The following is a 17,519-nucleotide window of genomic DNA, read 5'->3' on the forward strand; positions in this document are numbered from 1 at the left end:
TTGTCATTTTTTTCTTTAGTGTCAATGACCCTAGTAATATGTCGCTGGTTAAAGAGACGGTGGACAGACTGTTGAAAGGCTATGACATTCGTCTGAGACCAGATTTTGGAGGTAATGGGATTGCCTTGCAAATAAGAAACAGCCCAGCTCCAGCCCAAGCTGTCTTTTGGGCTTTGTGTGCACTCTCTTTCCTCTCCTTAGTTGTGGGTGCATGTGATGTATAGAATGTTTCCCTATTTTACCTTGCTAAGAAACAGATCCAAACTTAAGCCAGTTTCTGTCCAGCACTTGAGAGGTCTTTCAAGAAGACCCCCTTAGACTTCGTAACCGCTCTCATTCTCCTTCACCGTGATACATCATTGTTCCCAGTCTGAGGTTTCTTGAGATACAAACCTCTTAAGTTTAGTTAACAGTGTGCCCAGCCGGGGATGTCTTAAAATGTGAGTATTTTTGAGGACACAGTGTGCAGGCAGTTGGCTGAGAGGTGGCCTCAACTCTCTGTGCCCACCTACTTTAGAAGAGTTCTGGCCATGGTTTAAAGTGGCTCATGTCGGGATTCCACCCAGCCCTATATGCGAATGGCATAGGGGAGAAGGGGGTCTGGGGAATTGAGAATAAAGATAGCAGAGGGAAAAGGGGCATCTCTCCCTGGAGCCCCAGATATGCTAGTGTGGCCATTTATTTAATGTTGCTCAGACTCTTAATGGAATTAAAGAGTTAAAACCTACACACAGAAGTGGGTGGGGAAAAAAAGGAGGGGGTTTCAATGCAAAATACACAAATCCCTAGGGCTCTGTGAGTTTGTAGGAATTCACATGCTGAGACATCAACATGTGAAGACAGAGCTGGCAACATTGTCTGACCAGCACATGTGTGCATATTCCTAGAAGAGTACCCCCACATTCGTACTGCAAAGATGTGGGAAAGTGATGAATATGTGCATTAGTTCTACAGAGGGGGTTCTTTAGAGTTCCCAGTGACAACTCTTGGTATGAATAAGTTCTGAGAAGTCACATGGCTGACCATCTTGGTTTGCAGGTCCCCCTGTGGCCGTAGGAATGAACATTGATATTGCCAGCATTGATATGGTTTCTGAGGTCAATATGGTGAGTATTAATGCTCATAGATATGTCTCTGTAATGGGGACTGTGTGGGGGCTGTGCAGTTGCTGGGGGGGTGGAGTATGTTTGAATATGTGTATAATGTGAGGACAGGAGAATGGTATATTTATCTGGAATTCATGGTATGTGTAATTACAAAACAACTGCTGGGTTTTTGCACTTTTTCCAATTTGGATCCAATACAGAGTGGGTAAAGTACCTCACACATTCACTTGTACAGGCAGCAATATGCTGGAAGGCGCCCTGCAGAAGCTATGGCTCTCACAGCTTCCTGAAAGCCTCAGTTTGTCAAGTTACAGTTCTGTGTTTGGGGCTCAGTCATGGTAAAAGGAGCATTTAAATGTGACTAAATAAATGACTGAATAAATAAAACAACCAAACAAAAACCTACCAGGAAGTCTATCGTACAAACTAAACTCTCACAGAGTGACTAAGTAATTAGTTCTGGGGTGTTGCTGCCCACTTGTTGCTTTAGGAAATTGCTTCCTAGTACTTAATGACATTTGACATCTCTGCTCCTCCCACCACCTTCCATCTCCTTTAACCCCTTCTGCTAATCCACTGAAATCAAATAAAAAACTGGCCAGTCTTTATCCAAAAGGGCAAGCTTAATACCTAGTGTACTTTCTTACTGCTCCTGCGACACTAATCATTATGTGTACCAAGCACATACAATTTATTGTCAGCAACACTCAGTCTTTGGACAAAGAATAAGAACTGAGAGAGAGGGGTGTGAGAAGAACCTGTGTTCTCCAACAGGGAAGCACTTTTGGGGGGGTATGCTTCATGCAGGAGCGCCCCCTGCTGCCCACGTTGGAGCACTGTGGACATACATGACAAGGACAAGTGTCCCAGATTCCCCCAGTTAACTCAGGGACATTTCTCCTGTAAATTCTCTCTCTCCCTCTTTCTCTCTTTCCCTCTCCCTCCTTCCCTGTTTCCCTCCCTTCTTCTCTCCCTCCCTCCCTCCCTCCCTCCCTTCCTCCCTGTTTCCCTCCCTCTCGCCTCTCCTCTCCTCTTCTCTTCTTGGAAGTGAATCTAGATCAAGTGAACCTTAATATTCCAGCATTCCTTTCAGATCTGATAGCACACAGCCCATTTCAGATTGTTCTATGACATCCTCCTGTCTTCCTGTCTTGAGACTGGACAAATAATTAAAGAAAGAGATGAAGTGTGTAAGCTTTTATACAAACACTTCTAAGCCAGCCATTGGGACATAAAATTTAGGACATACTAATTAACTCAAGAAATTTGAAGTATTAGGATTTAGCCTGGCTCTCACCTAAATTTAACAGAAGTTCTCATATTCCCAGAATTCAAAGTGGCATCTAGAATATCAGTTACAGATGCTGGGCAGTAACAATCTAAAGGTATCATAAGATTCTGACCATTTTACAGAGACTCTGGGGGATCATCAACTAACTCAGCAGTGGTTTAATAACAGAAAGTTTATAATCTAATAATTGGGAATATTTTTATTGTATGATACACAAACACAGAAGAAAGATAATATTTGATGACTTGGAAAGACACAGTAGGAAACTGTCCTATGTAGATAGACAATGTGTTTCTTAAGAAATTAATTCCTCAGATATGCAAATATTTTACTTTTGTGATATTTGAGAAGTCATCCATCAGTTTACATATTTGAATTTCAGCATAGTGATAGAAAGTGTCCTAACCTGGGTACCTCTACAATCCCAGGTACTTGGCTCTAAATGGAATTTCTAATGTCAAAGTTAAATAGAAATCAGTTAAGTTTTATATTTTCTACATATGCTTGGTCAAACTTGTATCTCATTTATTATTTTAAATTTTTTGCTCATCTTCTCCAATAAAGCTTTATTTTACTAACTGCTTTTTAAAGACATCACAAAGTTTCTCATAGAAAAATATTTATGAGATAAAGCAATGCTCACAAAATGACTCCAGGTAACTAAAATAGGTTGGAAATGACTTGTGGGTATTATATCCTTACATAGCATAGAGTGGTAAACCTTTTGTTCTCTTCAGAAACTTCAACTGACATTTTCCCCCTGCATGAACCATTTTGGAGAGGGATCAGAGGTGGACACAATGCCAAGACCTGCTAGTCAAAATATAGATCCAGCTGAGGCAGGGTGTAATCACTTTGAGCTATTTACTGTTGCAGAGAAGTCATGGGATGTCGAAAGTGCAAAAATAAATGTCAGCTTGTAAATGGGACAACAGTGTAGCATTAATGATTTGAAGCAGGTGTGAAAAATTCCAAGCCAGACTCCTTTCTTAGCTTAATGCTGACACCAGTGTATTTGTCCAGCCACACTTTGGGCTGCCAGTCTTACTGACCTAAAATTAATCTTCCAAAATAGTTTTGTAACACATATAACTACTATTTTGTTTCAAAATATGGTTATTCACTTGGAAGCAACAGATGAATTAGGCCCCCATTGATAACTCATTGGTAAGGCTTGTATTGTATCTAGTACAAAGGCCTACCAGGGTTAGGATGTTTTGATTATATTTATTGTCTAAAGAGTGATTTTTAACTATTTAAGTGAAATCTCAAGGTTGATTAATGCCCTTGTTTGTTCAGTATGGCTTGTGAACTTTTGTGATATTTGAGAAGTCTCTGGTAGCTGTAACTTTTATTATTGTGCATCTGCCTTTCAAAAATGACATTCCACAGACCATTCACATATTTGAACTGCAGCAATATAAGTGTGCATTGATGGGATTAAAAAAAAAAAAAAGAACAGATGATATTTGTAGAAAGACCCAGAGCTGGATCAGGAGTGCTCGGTGCCAGCTCCATTTCTTGGTCACACTGTGGTTATTCAAAGTTTAAGGGTCTTTATTTCCTTAATTGTCAAAGGATGGAATAGTTCTTTTTCTAGTGTCCCAGATAACTACCAGGATTAATAAAATGACATTAATTTCATTTAACTTAACGAGGGGGTAAAAAACAGGCAAACGTTCATCATACCCAGCATACATTCCTGCTGTCCTGTGTTCATTTTTTTGTAGCCATGTACCTCATTAGGGCTCCATTTCTTTCTGGTTGAACGGTACAGAATAAGCATTAAGAGACTTCCATCTACAAGTTACACGTATCTCTAGTTACAGTTGCTTGTGATAGCAGTTGTTGAACACATAAAAGTTTCAGGGAAATTTGAAATAGAGGAAAATCTGAAAGAAGTCCAAAATTTCTAAACAGTGTGTCATTCTGAGGTTTCAGAAGGTGGTGACAGTGTAGCAGGTTCTCTGCTTGAGTGACCATTACCCAATGGAAAGTCTTTGGACTCCATGATCTCAGTTAGATGCCGCTAAGCAGGAAGCTTGGCTCTAGAATGAAATATTTTTAGATGTCTTGGTTAAATTGGCAAGAATCTTTTTGTTAAGATTCTTTGATGAAAAGTGCATTTTACGATTCAAATTTGGCTCTGAGAATTATGGACCAAAATAGCTTTTTCTTCATTTGAGGCAGATTCTTCATTTTTGAAATGGCACATTTGCCAACCAACTAAAGCAATATTTCACTTTTCAGGAAAGAGTTCTAGTAAACACATTCACAAAATTACCTTTTTATGGAATGGCAAATGGAGAGAAGTAATGCTTTAAAAATATACAGATGTTTCTTGTATCGCCAGCTGCAGAGCTTAAAATTCCATTCAAGGAATAGTTATTTAGCAGTTACTATAAGCAAGATATGTGTAAGGCCTGATGGACAGAGCAACAAAGGATATCACCCTACCCCTGACCTCATGTAACTTTATATACATTTAAGTGTATGTCAACCTTTAACTCGGCCTCAGTTTCTGACATTTGCTTAGCCTACATCGTATCTTTTCGTTCATGTCTTTGTTCAGCAGCCAATCAGATGCCTAGTGGTCTCTGTCTTCTATCAGTCTTTTGATGCTTAATTTCAATGCTCATTTATTATTTGGTATGACAAGTTGGCTTATTTGCTACATAGTTTGCTATCTGCTTCTATAATATCGATGAATTATATCAAACAAATAATATTGACTATGATAGTATGTGATGTTTCCAGCACTGAAAGAAGAATTAATTGTCATAACAGAAATTTGCTATTAACTGTCAACAATCTATAATGCTGATGTGGGGAAATACAGCATAGTCATATCATAGTGCTTAATTTGAAGACATGCACCATTTAAAATAATGTAGACTAAATTCCAATGTCAAGTCGTAAGTACATTGAAGGACAGAACATTATAAAAATATAGAATAATGATGAGCTACATAGCTGATGTCAAAATGGAGGCTAGAGATCTGTGGATGGGTGTTCCCAGTAGAACCGACATAAATGAGACAATGCAAAGGGGAAAGAAATGGTGTCAATCTGTTAGTAGGTTGAAAATGCTGGTGTGACCCTAGAGAGAAGAGTGAAGAGTTGGTGATGTAGCCAGAGAAAGTGATCAGATCATATAGAGTTGTGTGTGTGTGTGTGTGTGTGTGTGTGTGCTTGTGCATGATGCACATGGGCACACATATGTGCCTTGTGTGAATGTGTATTTATGAGTGTTTGTCTGTCTGCCTGCCTGCCTACCTACCTTACTAAAGAGCTTGTTATCTTTCTAAAGAGAGTACAGACTCATGCAAGAATCTAAGCAGAATCATACAGTCTCACTCAAGCTCTAAAAGTTGGTTTTGAAATTCAGACCAGGAGTAGAACAAAGTCTAAGGTCAGGAGAAGACAAGAAAGCTAAGTACAAAGGCTAGGGTGTATGGGTGAGTTAAGATATGACAGCAATGAAGGAGATATAAAACCCACAAGCTTACAAATCAGGAGTGGTATGCTTTAGATGAATCCCATGATTTGATGGTGTCATTTATTGCTATGGAGAAGATCAGAATGGTGGTGGAGGTTGGAAGGATGGCATATTGGCTGATGGGGTGTTCAGTTTGAGCAACCCTGCTTTTGAATTTTCTACATGTATGTAGCCTTTGGGGGGGGTAACTAGTAGGTGATTGAAAAACAGAAGCCTACAATAGAGAAAGAAGGCTTGCTCATAGACTTGAACACTGTGTCAGGTAAGTGGGATGTACTACTACTGTATGGGGAGAAAATTAAAAGAGAAACAAAAGATAGCTAAAAATGGAGGTCCTATGAGCACTGCAGTTTATGTAGCAGAAAACGGAAAAGGAGCTGAGGAAAGAGAATGGTGGGCACCTGACTTGCAGCCAAGGAGTTGTTGATGTAAGAGCCATCAGCTAATGTCTTTCCAACTGATGCTCATGAGAGTCTAGATGAGAAACAAGTGGTCCATCAGTATCCATGTTGTGGAATCACTTTGAAGAAGTTGTAAGTGTTGTTTCTCAGTCACAGTAACGGGAACATATTAACAAAGCACAATGATAAATGCTTTAGTGGTTGGAGGCCAACTACATTTTTGAGGAGAGGAAATTTGCTTTAAAAGTAGCCATGTGCACTTTAGACAAGAAATAATCTCTAGGGGGCAAAAGGTGGGAGATTCAACAAACAATATATGCAATAGTGTCTGCGTTTGCTGACAGGACCCTGATATAGCTGTCTCCTGTGAGGGTATGCCAGTCCTGGCAAATACAGAAGTGGATGCTCACAGTCATCTATTGGATGGAACACAGGGTCCCCAATGAAGGAGCTAGAGAAAGTACCCAAGGAGCTGAAGGGGTCTGCAACCCTATAGGAGGAACAACAATATGAACTAACCAGTACCCCCAGAGCTCATGTCTTTAGCTGCATATGTAGCAGAGGGTGGCCTAGTTGGCCATCATGGGAGGAGAGGTCCTAGGTCCTGTGAAGGCTCAATGCCCCAATACAGAGAAATGCCAGGGCCAGGAAGTGGGTTGGGGAGCAGGCGGAGGGGGGATTGTATAGGGGATTTTAGAGAGGAAACTAGGAAAGGGGATAGCATTTGAAATGAAAATGAAGAACATAAGTAATAATAAGAAATAAAAAAGTAAAAAAAAAAACCCACCACCACCAACAACAATGAAGAACAATATAGAACAGAGTAAGAAGCTGAGGGATTTCTTTACTGAGACATTATCTGCTGAATCAGAAGAGACAGCACTGCTATTGTGGAATGCATAGGGAACTCTCCAGGCTAACAGGTCTGATTAGCTCTAAACAGATCACTCATAGAAACTCTTATACTCTGTATTGGCAAATTATTCTCTTCCTCTTTCTCTTCCTCTTTCTCTTCCTCCTTCTTTCACACTTCTTCCCTCCATGTTTCCCCATTTTCCTTCTTCCCCCTCAATTTCCTCTTCTTAATATTCATCTTCTTCTTCATCAACTTCTTTCTCCTTCACCCTTTTCTCTTTCCTCATTTCATTCTTCTTCCTCTTATTCACATGCTTTCCTATACTTCATTCCACCTTGTTTCTCTTCTTCCCTGTTGTCTTCTTTCTTCTCTTCCTCCACCTCCTCCTACACCTGCGCAGTGTTCAGCAACCACTATCATCATCACCTCATTAATAGGATAAAAGAATTGCAGCTATTGTTTATTGAGTTCTTATGCAGTCCTTGTGTTATTTCTCATTATCTCATTATCAAACCTCCTATAAAATCTGCGATCATTACAATCAACTTATTTATGAGAAGACAAACCTTAAGTGCAGAGGTGAAGAATGGCTTTTTCAAGGTCACACAGGCAGCAAATAACCACTTTCACATCTCTCAATCTTAGCATCTCATTTAGACTGTACTTTTAACATAGCAAAGTCTACCTATGATCATTTCCTTTCTACCAGGATACACTTTGTATGGTTTTGTTTTTAATTCATCTGAGGTGGTGGTGGTGGTGGTGATGGTGGTGGTGGTGGTATATGTGGTATGTGTATAAGAAATTAGAGGATCGATTAGATGAGCCAGTCATTTATAAGATGTTACTATCATTCTTTGTCCTAGTTTTAAAACATCTCAATTTCAATTAAGTGATTCCTTCGGTCAGGAACTTTAGCCAGTGTATATCAAGATTTGTCTAAGATTTGTCAAGTAGTTGAGGAAGCTGATTGTGTAATTCATTTCTTTCATTGCTAATGAGTACCAGTCAGCATCATGTCTAATTTTATTGTGGTGCTTCAGCAATATCAATCAAGTGATCATAAAGGTTACTAATTCATGATGAGTAATCGTCACCTATGTTGCTGTCTTCACTTACAACAGCTTTAAACTGTTCTAACGAAGTTAAACTGTGGGGAGGCACTGCACGAAACCACCACACTCTTACATCCCCTTCATTCTTATCAAGATGCTGTGCTTCCTTCTCTTCTATGTTTTCCCTTTCTTACATGACCTAACCATAGTTCATCACAAGCATGGAATTTTAAAGTTTTTCATGTGTTTTTGAACAACCATTTCATTGAATAATTCCGATTTTAAGGTCCATTTCTTTTAGCTTTCTCTCAGAGTACATCATCTGTTATTTCTCTTACTCGGTACTCAGAAAGGCTTTACTTGAATGGGAGGTGAACTAAAGATCTGATTATGGGCTTAAACTGTACACAGGAAGCTGATGGGGGACACTCTTCAATGCCATACTTTAGAAATGCATCATATATGTTTTAATTTCTTCTAACCCATTGCACAATGACAGAATCCCTACAAGAGGATAAATTAGAAAAAAGTCTTTAGGGGAAGAAGGACTCATTTTAATAAGGACACTTTCTCATTTTGGACTCATTCAAACCATCTGAACTCTGGCACTGCTGGTATATGGGGTCAAATATCACTCTATCGTAGAGGGCTGCTACATGTACTATAAAATGTTCAACAGCACCTCTTGCTTCTACTTATTAAATGCAAGTGACAGCCATTAAATAATAGAAATCAAGTGATGTCTTTTTCAGTCACTGGTGTTAAGAATAGCGTGCTTTTTTTTCTCCAAGCGAGTAAGGAAAAGCACTGTTACTGAGCAATGTTTTTCTGTATTTAATGGCTGTTCTCATTTTATTTTAAAAGTCTATTGTGGGTAAACAATGTAAGAATACGAAAAAAAAATCTGTTTTCTTGTTAATTCCTTAAAATTGTTTTTATTTGGGTGTATTACATTTTAATTCGTGTTCTTATTCACAGTTTGTACAATGCTCAGTTATTTTACAGTATTGTACTGTGCATTTTAATTTCATAGGACATTTTAATCTGCATTTATGTGCATTTTAATTTCATAATTTACAATTATAGTAACAAAAATACATAACATCACTGTCACCAAGGCAAACTTGCATTTGCTTTCTTTCTCTTTTTTTATTGGTTGTTTTATTTCATTTCAAACATTGTGGTTCCCCCTCTGCAAACCCCTCTCCCATACTAGTCCCCCCATTTCTAGGTGCTTTTCCATGCACCCACATACTCCCACCTCACTGCCCAAGCATTTCCCTATGCTGGGGCACTGAGCCTCCACAGGACCAAGATTCTCCCCTCCCATTGATACCAACCCTCTGCCTCATATGCAGCTGGAGCCATTGGTCCTTCCATCTATACTCTTTGGTTGGTGATATAGTTCCTGCGATCTCTGGGGGATCTAGTTAGTTAATATTGTTGTTCTTCCTATGAGGTGGCCCTACATTCTCTCTTTAATTTGTATGACGTAGAAATATATGAACATAATGATCATTTACCAGTTACTCATTGCCTTTTATTAAAAAAGAAATCTGTTGCATTTATTTTATAGGAGCTTACAATTACAGTAAGTGACTAACTAAAAAAATAAAGGAGCACATAATGTGTTTTTCCCCTTTATTAATAATTATATGCAAAATGTGCAAAAGAGATAACTGTATTAAAGTATCAATATTACCTTGACTTATATCTACACAGCTATGACATTCTCAGTTTTTATAAAATTAACACATTTTGGGTCATGTAAACATGCACTAAAACTGAATATTAAAGAAGAAAACATTAATATTGATGAATTTTGAAAAGGTATAAAACAAAAGTTTATATGACGTTTCCAGCTATGCATCTTATTTGCCAAATATTTACTATATTACATTATTTTATCATGTTGTATGTTACTCAAGAGGATAAATGGGTTGTTGCAATCTGTATGGATAAGTCTGGAGAGATGTCTGCCTGTTGGCTTTGGATGGCAGTTTTGTTAATGTGCTTTAGGCATTTCTATTGCCAGCTCTCATTTTTGTGCTCTGTAAGTTGGCACCCAGTGTCTATTTCCCTGCCAAGAGGTCTTCTCTATAAGCAATTCTCAGGCAATTGAAGATGAAATAAATTTCCTTCTAACACAACAGCGACAATTAAATTAATGAAGTTTTAAAGGTGAATCAATGTACACCTTAGGAAAGGGATATGTGAGTGAGCCACAGAGGAAGACTAGAGATTGGAAAGCCAGCCTTTGCAAGTACAGCAGAGGCCTGGCTATCCTCAGATGTGCAACCAGTGAGGGCTGAATTTGTTGGAGCCATAGAGAAAGCACTGTCATTGTAGCCTTTTGGAAAATATTCATTAAGTGCTAACGAAAGGGGCACCCTATTAGTTAGGGTATATAGTAGATATTGAAGTAGATTTTACATTAAGAGTTAAGTCTTTCTCTAGTATGTAGACTTCATCTTTATTGCAGAAGCTGAAAGTGAGAGGAAGATAGAGACAAGACCATTTCAGATGATGAGATAGGAATATGAATATGCTGTGACCCTTGAGGTTTTTCTATGTTAGCATTCATGTCTTCTGAGTCTGTGCTCAGAACATGATTTAGTAAACATGAAACAGAATTCCACATGCCAAAGGCTCTCAGGAATCATAGGCTCATATATTGTCAGCAGATGACATTCTTTTAGAAACAATGGTTTATAGTGAAATTAGAAGTGAATTTGATATTTTCATCATGAAAGGAAATGGGAAATAACTGGCTAGTCTCTAACTATAATAAAGGCTTTGACAACAAGGTATAGTGCTTTTACAGAAAGCCTGATTTCAGTTCATATTACCCATACCAGGTATCTTCCCATTGACTATAACTCCAAGCCCAGGGGATTCAATGCCTTTGGACCCCTCTGGCACTTATCTGGATGTGACATATCAACACATAGACATACATACCACATTATCTTACATTTAAACAATGGAAGGCCTGGCTGTTTGAGCATCTTAAAAATCAGTAATTCAACATCCAATTTGTTCAAGACTATTAATCAAAAACATTTTAACATGTTTGCCTGTAAGTTTTCACATCACAGTTGCATTCCTCAGCTCTGCATTGCTTTGATAGAACACCTAAGAGAAGCAAGAGAGTTTATTTTGGTTCCTGGTTTCAGGCGGTTTAGTCCACTGTCATTGAACATTGATGTCTGGAGCCTGTAGTGGCCCAGCATTCCATGGCTAGAGAAGAGGCTAGAACATGCCTATTCACCTCATAGCAGCTGAACAGGCCCTAATCTCCCTGTTAAGGCCACGCCCCTAAACACCAATCTTCTTCCCTCCAGATCCCATCTCTTGAAGACCCCACCACCTCCAGTTGACACATTTCACTGGAGAGTGGAACGTCAATGTGCAAACATTTCTAGATATTTCAAGTCCAAGTCATAACAATGCTATTTTAACTCAACAAATACTCCACAAAGTTCATTTTTCCCACTAGTATTTTTTAATTTATAGATACTATTTCTATTTATATATAAATTCTATTATTTTAGTCTTTTATTTAAGTACTTCAGATAGATAAATCTGGTTTGTAACATGATTGTGTATGTCATAATCATTAATGTATAGTGATTCTTTATCTATTATAAATATATTTGTAAATATTTTATATAACACCTTGTTTTATTATCTAACAGTATTATAAAACCGCTGTTGTATAATAATATGTACAGTTTATATATTGACATGCAATGAATCGAGTCACTTTAAATCTGCTGATTAATAGATTTTGATACTTTGACCCATCACTTCATTTGATAGGAAGAATTGACTATTGATAATTATTATAACTTTTAATCTTCTATAATAAAATGTTAAAAACTCCATTTTACAGTGCCAGTTTCATGTTTATGTATTTTCTGTGAAAACTATCCCTAATATTTATTTTCTAAAAGCATTACAATTTTATAAGTGGGTTCCTGGTTTCATAAGGACCTCATAGATATACCTAAGTAGATGAATAATAACTTTTGTATAAACATATGTGAGATATAGATATACACATACATATATGTGTATGTGTGTGTGTATGTATTTGAATATACATATGTATGAATGCTAAGGTGTCTAAAGTACATTATAGGTAAGGTCATAATTTAGTAACCAAATTATAATTTGTGATTTTGAATATCTCTACACACAGTATTTTTGAATTTGTTGTTTGGGGATTTTACTGAGTGCTTAGACTGTCTAGAAAGATTTTCATTTTATTTGAGCTAAATTAAAACAAAACAAAACAAAACAAAACAAAACACTGCCCAGCGTGGTGGCACACACTTTTAATCCCAGCACTTGGGAGGCAGAGGCAGGCAGATTTCTGAGTTTGAGACCAGCCTGGTCTACAAAGTGAGTTCCAGGACAGCCAGGACTATATAGAGAAACCCTGTCTCAAAAAACAAACAACAACAACAAAACACAATTATCCTAATAACTAAAAGAAATAGTTGCTCATTTGACAGATGTCTAAACTAAATTTTGAGTTATTAATTTGTCTATAGCCACAAGATGATACGGGCATCAAAGGGATTTGAAACCTCAGTCTATTTGACTCTAGCAGTACATGTATTTCAATGTATATATTGACTATTGATAATTGAATATTGATAATATAAATATATATATGTACATATTCACTTATATATTAAGAAACATTCAAGTATGACATTTACACAAATTTTTTTGTTAATTTTTATTCTCCATATTTTACCCCCATCCACCCTCCCATTGTTCCACATCCCATACCTCTTCCCCAACCCCAACTCCACGTGAATGTCTCCACCCCCTGGGGTGCCACCTGACCTCTAAATTCCCTGGGGCTTCCAGTCTCTTGAGGGTTAGGTGCATCATCTCTGAATGAACATACACCCGGAAGTTCTCTACTGTATATGTGTTGGGGGCCTCATATCAGCTGGTGTATACTGTCTGTTTGGTGATCCAGTGTTTGAGAGCTCTCAGGGTTCCAGGCTAATTGAGACTGCTGGGCCTCCTTCAGGGTTGCCCTTCCCCTCAGCTTCTTTCAGCCTTCCCTAATTCAACAACAAGAGTCAGCTGCTTCTGTCCAGATTTTGATTGGGTGCAAATACCTGCATCTGACTTTCAGCTGCTTGTTGGGTCGTTCAGAGGGCAGTCATGATGGATCCCTTTTTGTGAGTGCTCCATAGCCTCAGTAATAGTGTCAGGTCTTGGGACCTTCCTTTGAGCTGGATCCCACTTTGGGCCTGTCACTGGACCTTCTATTCCTCAGGCTCCTCTCCATTTCCATCCCTGTAATTCTTTCAGACAGGAACAATTATGGATCAGAGATGTGACTGTGGGATGGCAACCCCATCCCTCACTTGATGCCCTGTCTTCCTGCTCTAGGTAGGCTCTGTAAGTTCCCTCTCCCTACTGTTGGGCATTTCATTTAAGAGCCCTTCCTTTGAGTCCTGAGAGTATCTCACCTCCCTGGTCTCTGGTGCATATTTTTTTAAAGAGATGCAAAACATTTACTTGTCATTTTGTTATTGGTTTAGAGTTTTTTAATTTCCATGAAAATGGAAATTGTTAATAATCATGTAAAATTCAAGATCTTTTTTCTGCATTTTCTTTTGTTAATGGGAATATTAGGTAGTGGGACCTTAATAGAGAAAATTAGCTATTTGATGTCTTCTATGAATATATCCACATTTTTCTTATCTTGCAGCTTCAAATGTCTAAAACAGTAAAAATATATTTTTGAGTTTTGCCTATTTTTCTTAAAAAGCAGGCTTAAATGAAACATAGCTTTGGCTATTCTGGTTTCTTGAAACTGGCAAATTAGATTGACACAATTTGTGCAACAGAGCACCTAGTGATTCTGTCAATCACAAAAACATCTTTAAACACTGACTTTTTTGTGATTATGCGGAGGTTTCAAGAATTCCAATTTTATTTTCTCTTCTGCTCATTTACTCATTAGCAAGAGAATCAAGTTAGTTCCTTGTGCTTTCTAGGTAGCCATGGCCTATCACTGAAGTGTATCTTCAGAAATCACTCTCTTCATCATTGATCTTGAATGAAATGAACTATGGTTCATTTTAAAGAAACACCTCAGACAAAAAAAAACTTCAGCACGACAAAGAGTTTTAAGCACGACTGAACAGCTGTGAATGGGTAGGGTTTAGATTCTGATCCCCATTTCTTTATTTCTTCTCCAGTTCTCATCTGCTTGCTGTTTTTATGCTGACTTATTTTAAAATGAGGCACAGAGAGGGGAGTGGGAGAGATTGAGTGAATGACAAAAATAACAAGCTTTGTCCATGAGTCTGTAGCATGTCTCCACTACCTAAGAGAAGGAAAGCTTGCATTTACACTGTTAATGCCTGCTTGGTATAAAATATATGAAGTATGCAATCAATAAGGACTACATAAGGATTACCCAAAATTGACTTTTGATTTCTCTCTCTCTCTCTCTCTTCTTTCTTTCTTTCTTTCTTTCTTTCTTTCTTTCTTTCTTTCTTATCTTCTTCTGCCTAACTGAAACTCAGCTCTTGCATATGTGAACCACACCCTCTACCAATGACTCACTCCACGCCCAGATTTTGCCCTTTTGAATTTATATAATATAGGATGATAGGAATCCAAGTATATGGTATATGTAGATTTTCTTTGTTCTTTGAAGAAATAATGCTTTATATTTAAAAAAAAACATTTTAATTCGAAAAAAATGAAAAGTTTCAGTTTGGAAATGAGTTATAATTTTGATGTGTAACTGGAAAATTATTATGACTAATTTTAAAACTCATTTTATTAAGAAATGTCTATGAAATGGTACAATTTAAAAATAATTTCTTATTTCCAAATGAACCCATGAAATAGGTTCTACATTCTCAGTTTATGAATGGGGACTGAGGGGTTAGTTCACGAAGCAAGGACCTCGTTAGAACCAGGACAACACAGTTCTTTTATGATGCCCCAGAAAGTGCCAGGAGTGGAATTGAAGCTTGATTCCCCAAAAGGTTTTTCTAAAGATAACAGAAAATAAAAAGTGTTCTAAGAATTGAGTAGATGTGCCTTTGCCATAATCTCCTAGGGTGGTGGGTAATTCACAAAATTGTAACAAATAGAGGATAAAAATATATCAACACTTGTCATAATGTGAAAGCATGTAGAGAAGATTTCTGCTAGTAATTATCACTTTCCGCACCAGTAGGCTGTGTAAGTAAATTGGAAATTTTAATTTATATTTGTCTTAGCGTTTTTACATTAGCTTTTATTTCTAAGAAATGAATTTAGTTCTTGCTGAACACACACACACACACACACACACACACACACACACACACACACACGCGTGAGCATGCGTGCTCAAAAGAAAGTATATGGTAATCCTGAGAATTAAGCACAAAATTAGATTTTGATTAAATTTTTTGAGAGACTTTCAGAGCAAAGAAAAATCAGCCCTTGACATCATACTTGCCATTTCAATGGGTGACACCTGTCTCAGAATGCTCTGCTGACAGGCATTTCAGTTTCTTTGAAATAATAGCTACACGTGCTTCAACTCGAGTCTTCAGTTGGAGCAGACTGATTTCTAAGGTCTGAGAAATATGTTGCTTAAACAAAACTCATCTGACATCTGTATCTTTAATATACTTGATATATTTAATATAATTGCTAAATTATATGTTTTATATACTTATTTAAAAGGCAGAGTCCTTTGAGCACAATCTGCTATGAAATTTTAACATATTATTCAACCACTTATGAAATGGTATTTATATCAAAGGATGACACTAGAAGTCCCGACTTTATCCTGGAATTTATATCATGGGAAAGCTTTCTTGAGTTTTTGAAAACATTTTTGGTATTTGCTAATGGAGGAATGAAATGTATAAGGCAGATTTAATTTCCTTGTTACATTCTATTTATCAATCACATTAATTCCTTTGCCACACAATTTCCTCTATATTTTAGGACTTTTAAAAAATCCACATTTTTTTTTCTTCTGGCCATTAAAACAGTATCCTGGTCAGAATAAAATTAAGAAAAGGGCAGATGATTACAATTAGCAAAATAAATATAGAATCCTCAGACTTCATAGAAATGCATTGATAGTATTAACAAATGATATGTTTACCATATGAAATAAGGTAAGACTGTTACCATGATTTCAGATATATCCACAATTTTGTCAATATCTTTTATGCTCTGAATAGTAATTCTAATATTTGCAGAGAATTTTATTACATATATGTACTATGTTTATGAAATCAGTCCTTCATAGGTGATCTTTATTACTTGGAGAATGTTTGTTACTATGAAATAAACTGTATAGAATGTCCCTATAGATTTATATTATATACTTGTAAGTTATTTTTCCTGGTTTTAGATTTGTAATTTTTACTCTGTAATAGTAATTAATATTCATCTATACTTGGTGCTCGTAGTAATTTTTTATGTTAAAGATAATGAATCACCTTTACAATATTTATGCTCATCTGAAAACTTTCTTATACTTACTCAGTCATATGTACATATGTATGTGTTAAACTTCAGTAGGATAAAATATCACACTTTTAATAAATGTAACCTTTTGAATTTTCCTATTGAACAGATTAGGATGTTTGTTTCTCATGGGTCCTCCCCATTGAAGAATACGAATCCCCCCCCTCCCACTTCTTTTTTTTTTCAATAAAAGGATGTAGTTTTATTTAGGAGAATCTGACAGATTTCTCGATAAGTTTATTCCAATAAGTATACTATGCATTTCTTGCTTTTATGCTTCAGTACTTTAGATTCTTATCAATAGTCTAAATAGGAAATTCTTCACTCTGGTTATTTTTCATTCTTAGCCGAATGAATAAATGTCAAAAAGACATCTCAGAAAACTCTCCTTTTAGCTTCGCCATTCTTGCTGCCATTTCTATTCCAGCCTTTGGTGAGGTATCCATTATGGCACTAGTTAAGTTGAAACTACCATCACACTGCCACACACAACCTCTTTTAGGGGAAACCTATTACTAATCAACTTAAATGCATAAAAAATATGATTGTTTAATTGTAATTTCAGTCTTTTAATCTGTCTCAAATGACCAGCATGCATGGCCAATGAGAACATTGTCTTCATGCCCCTTGTGTTTCCTTTAATTACTAAAATATGGCTTTGAAGTAATTGTTTTTGTATAAGTTGTCCCATATGTATCCCTTATACTGTAAACTTGCTGAAAACAAGAACTTTTATGGATATAGTAACCATGATTCTCACAACATGTTACTGTCTACATATATTA

At 36.9% G+C, this 17,519-nt stretch overlaps 1 protein-coding gene across 2 annotated transcripts in view; it reads left to right on the forward strand.

Moving 5' to 3' along the window:
- Positions 1–17,519, forward strand: part of Gabrb2 (gamma-aminobutyric acid type A receptor beta2 subunit) — a 207,480-nt gene that overhangs the window by 1,813 nt on the left and 188,148 nt on the right. For both annotated transcript variants that reach the window (XM_021176879.2, XM_029483941.1), the window contains exons 3-4: positions 20–111; positions 1,039–1,106. In XM_021176879.2, the coding sequence (XP_021032538.1) occupies positions 20–111; positions 1,039–1,106 (160 nt within the window). The remainder of the gene's footprint in view (positions 1–19; positions 112–1,038; positions 1,107–17,519) is intronic.

This window comes from Mus caroli, chromosome 11 (genome assembly GCF_900094665.2).
Source record: "Mus caroli chromosome 11, CAROLI_EIJ_v1.1, whole genome shotgun sequence".
Lineage (NCBI taxonomy): Eukaryota > Metazoa > Chordata > Mammalia > Rodentia > Muridae > Mus > Mus caroli.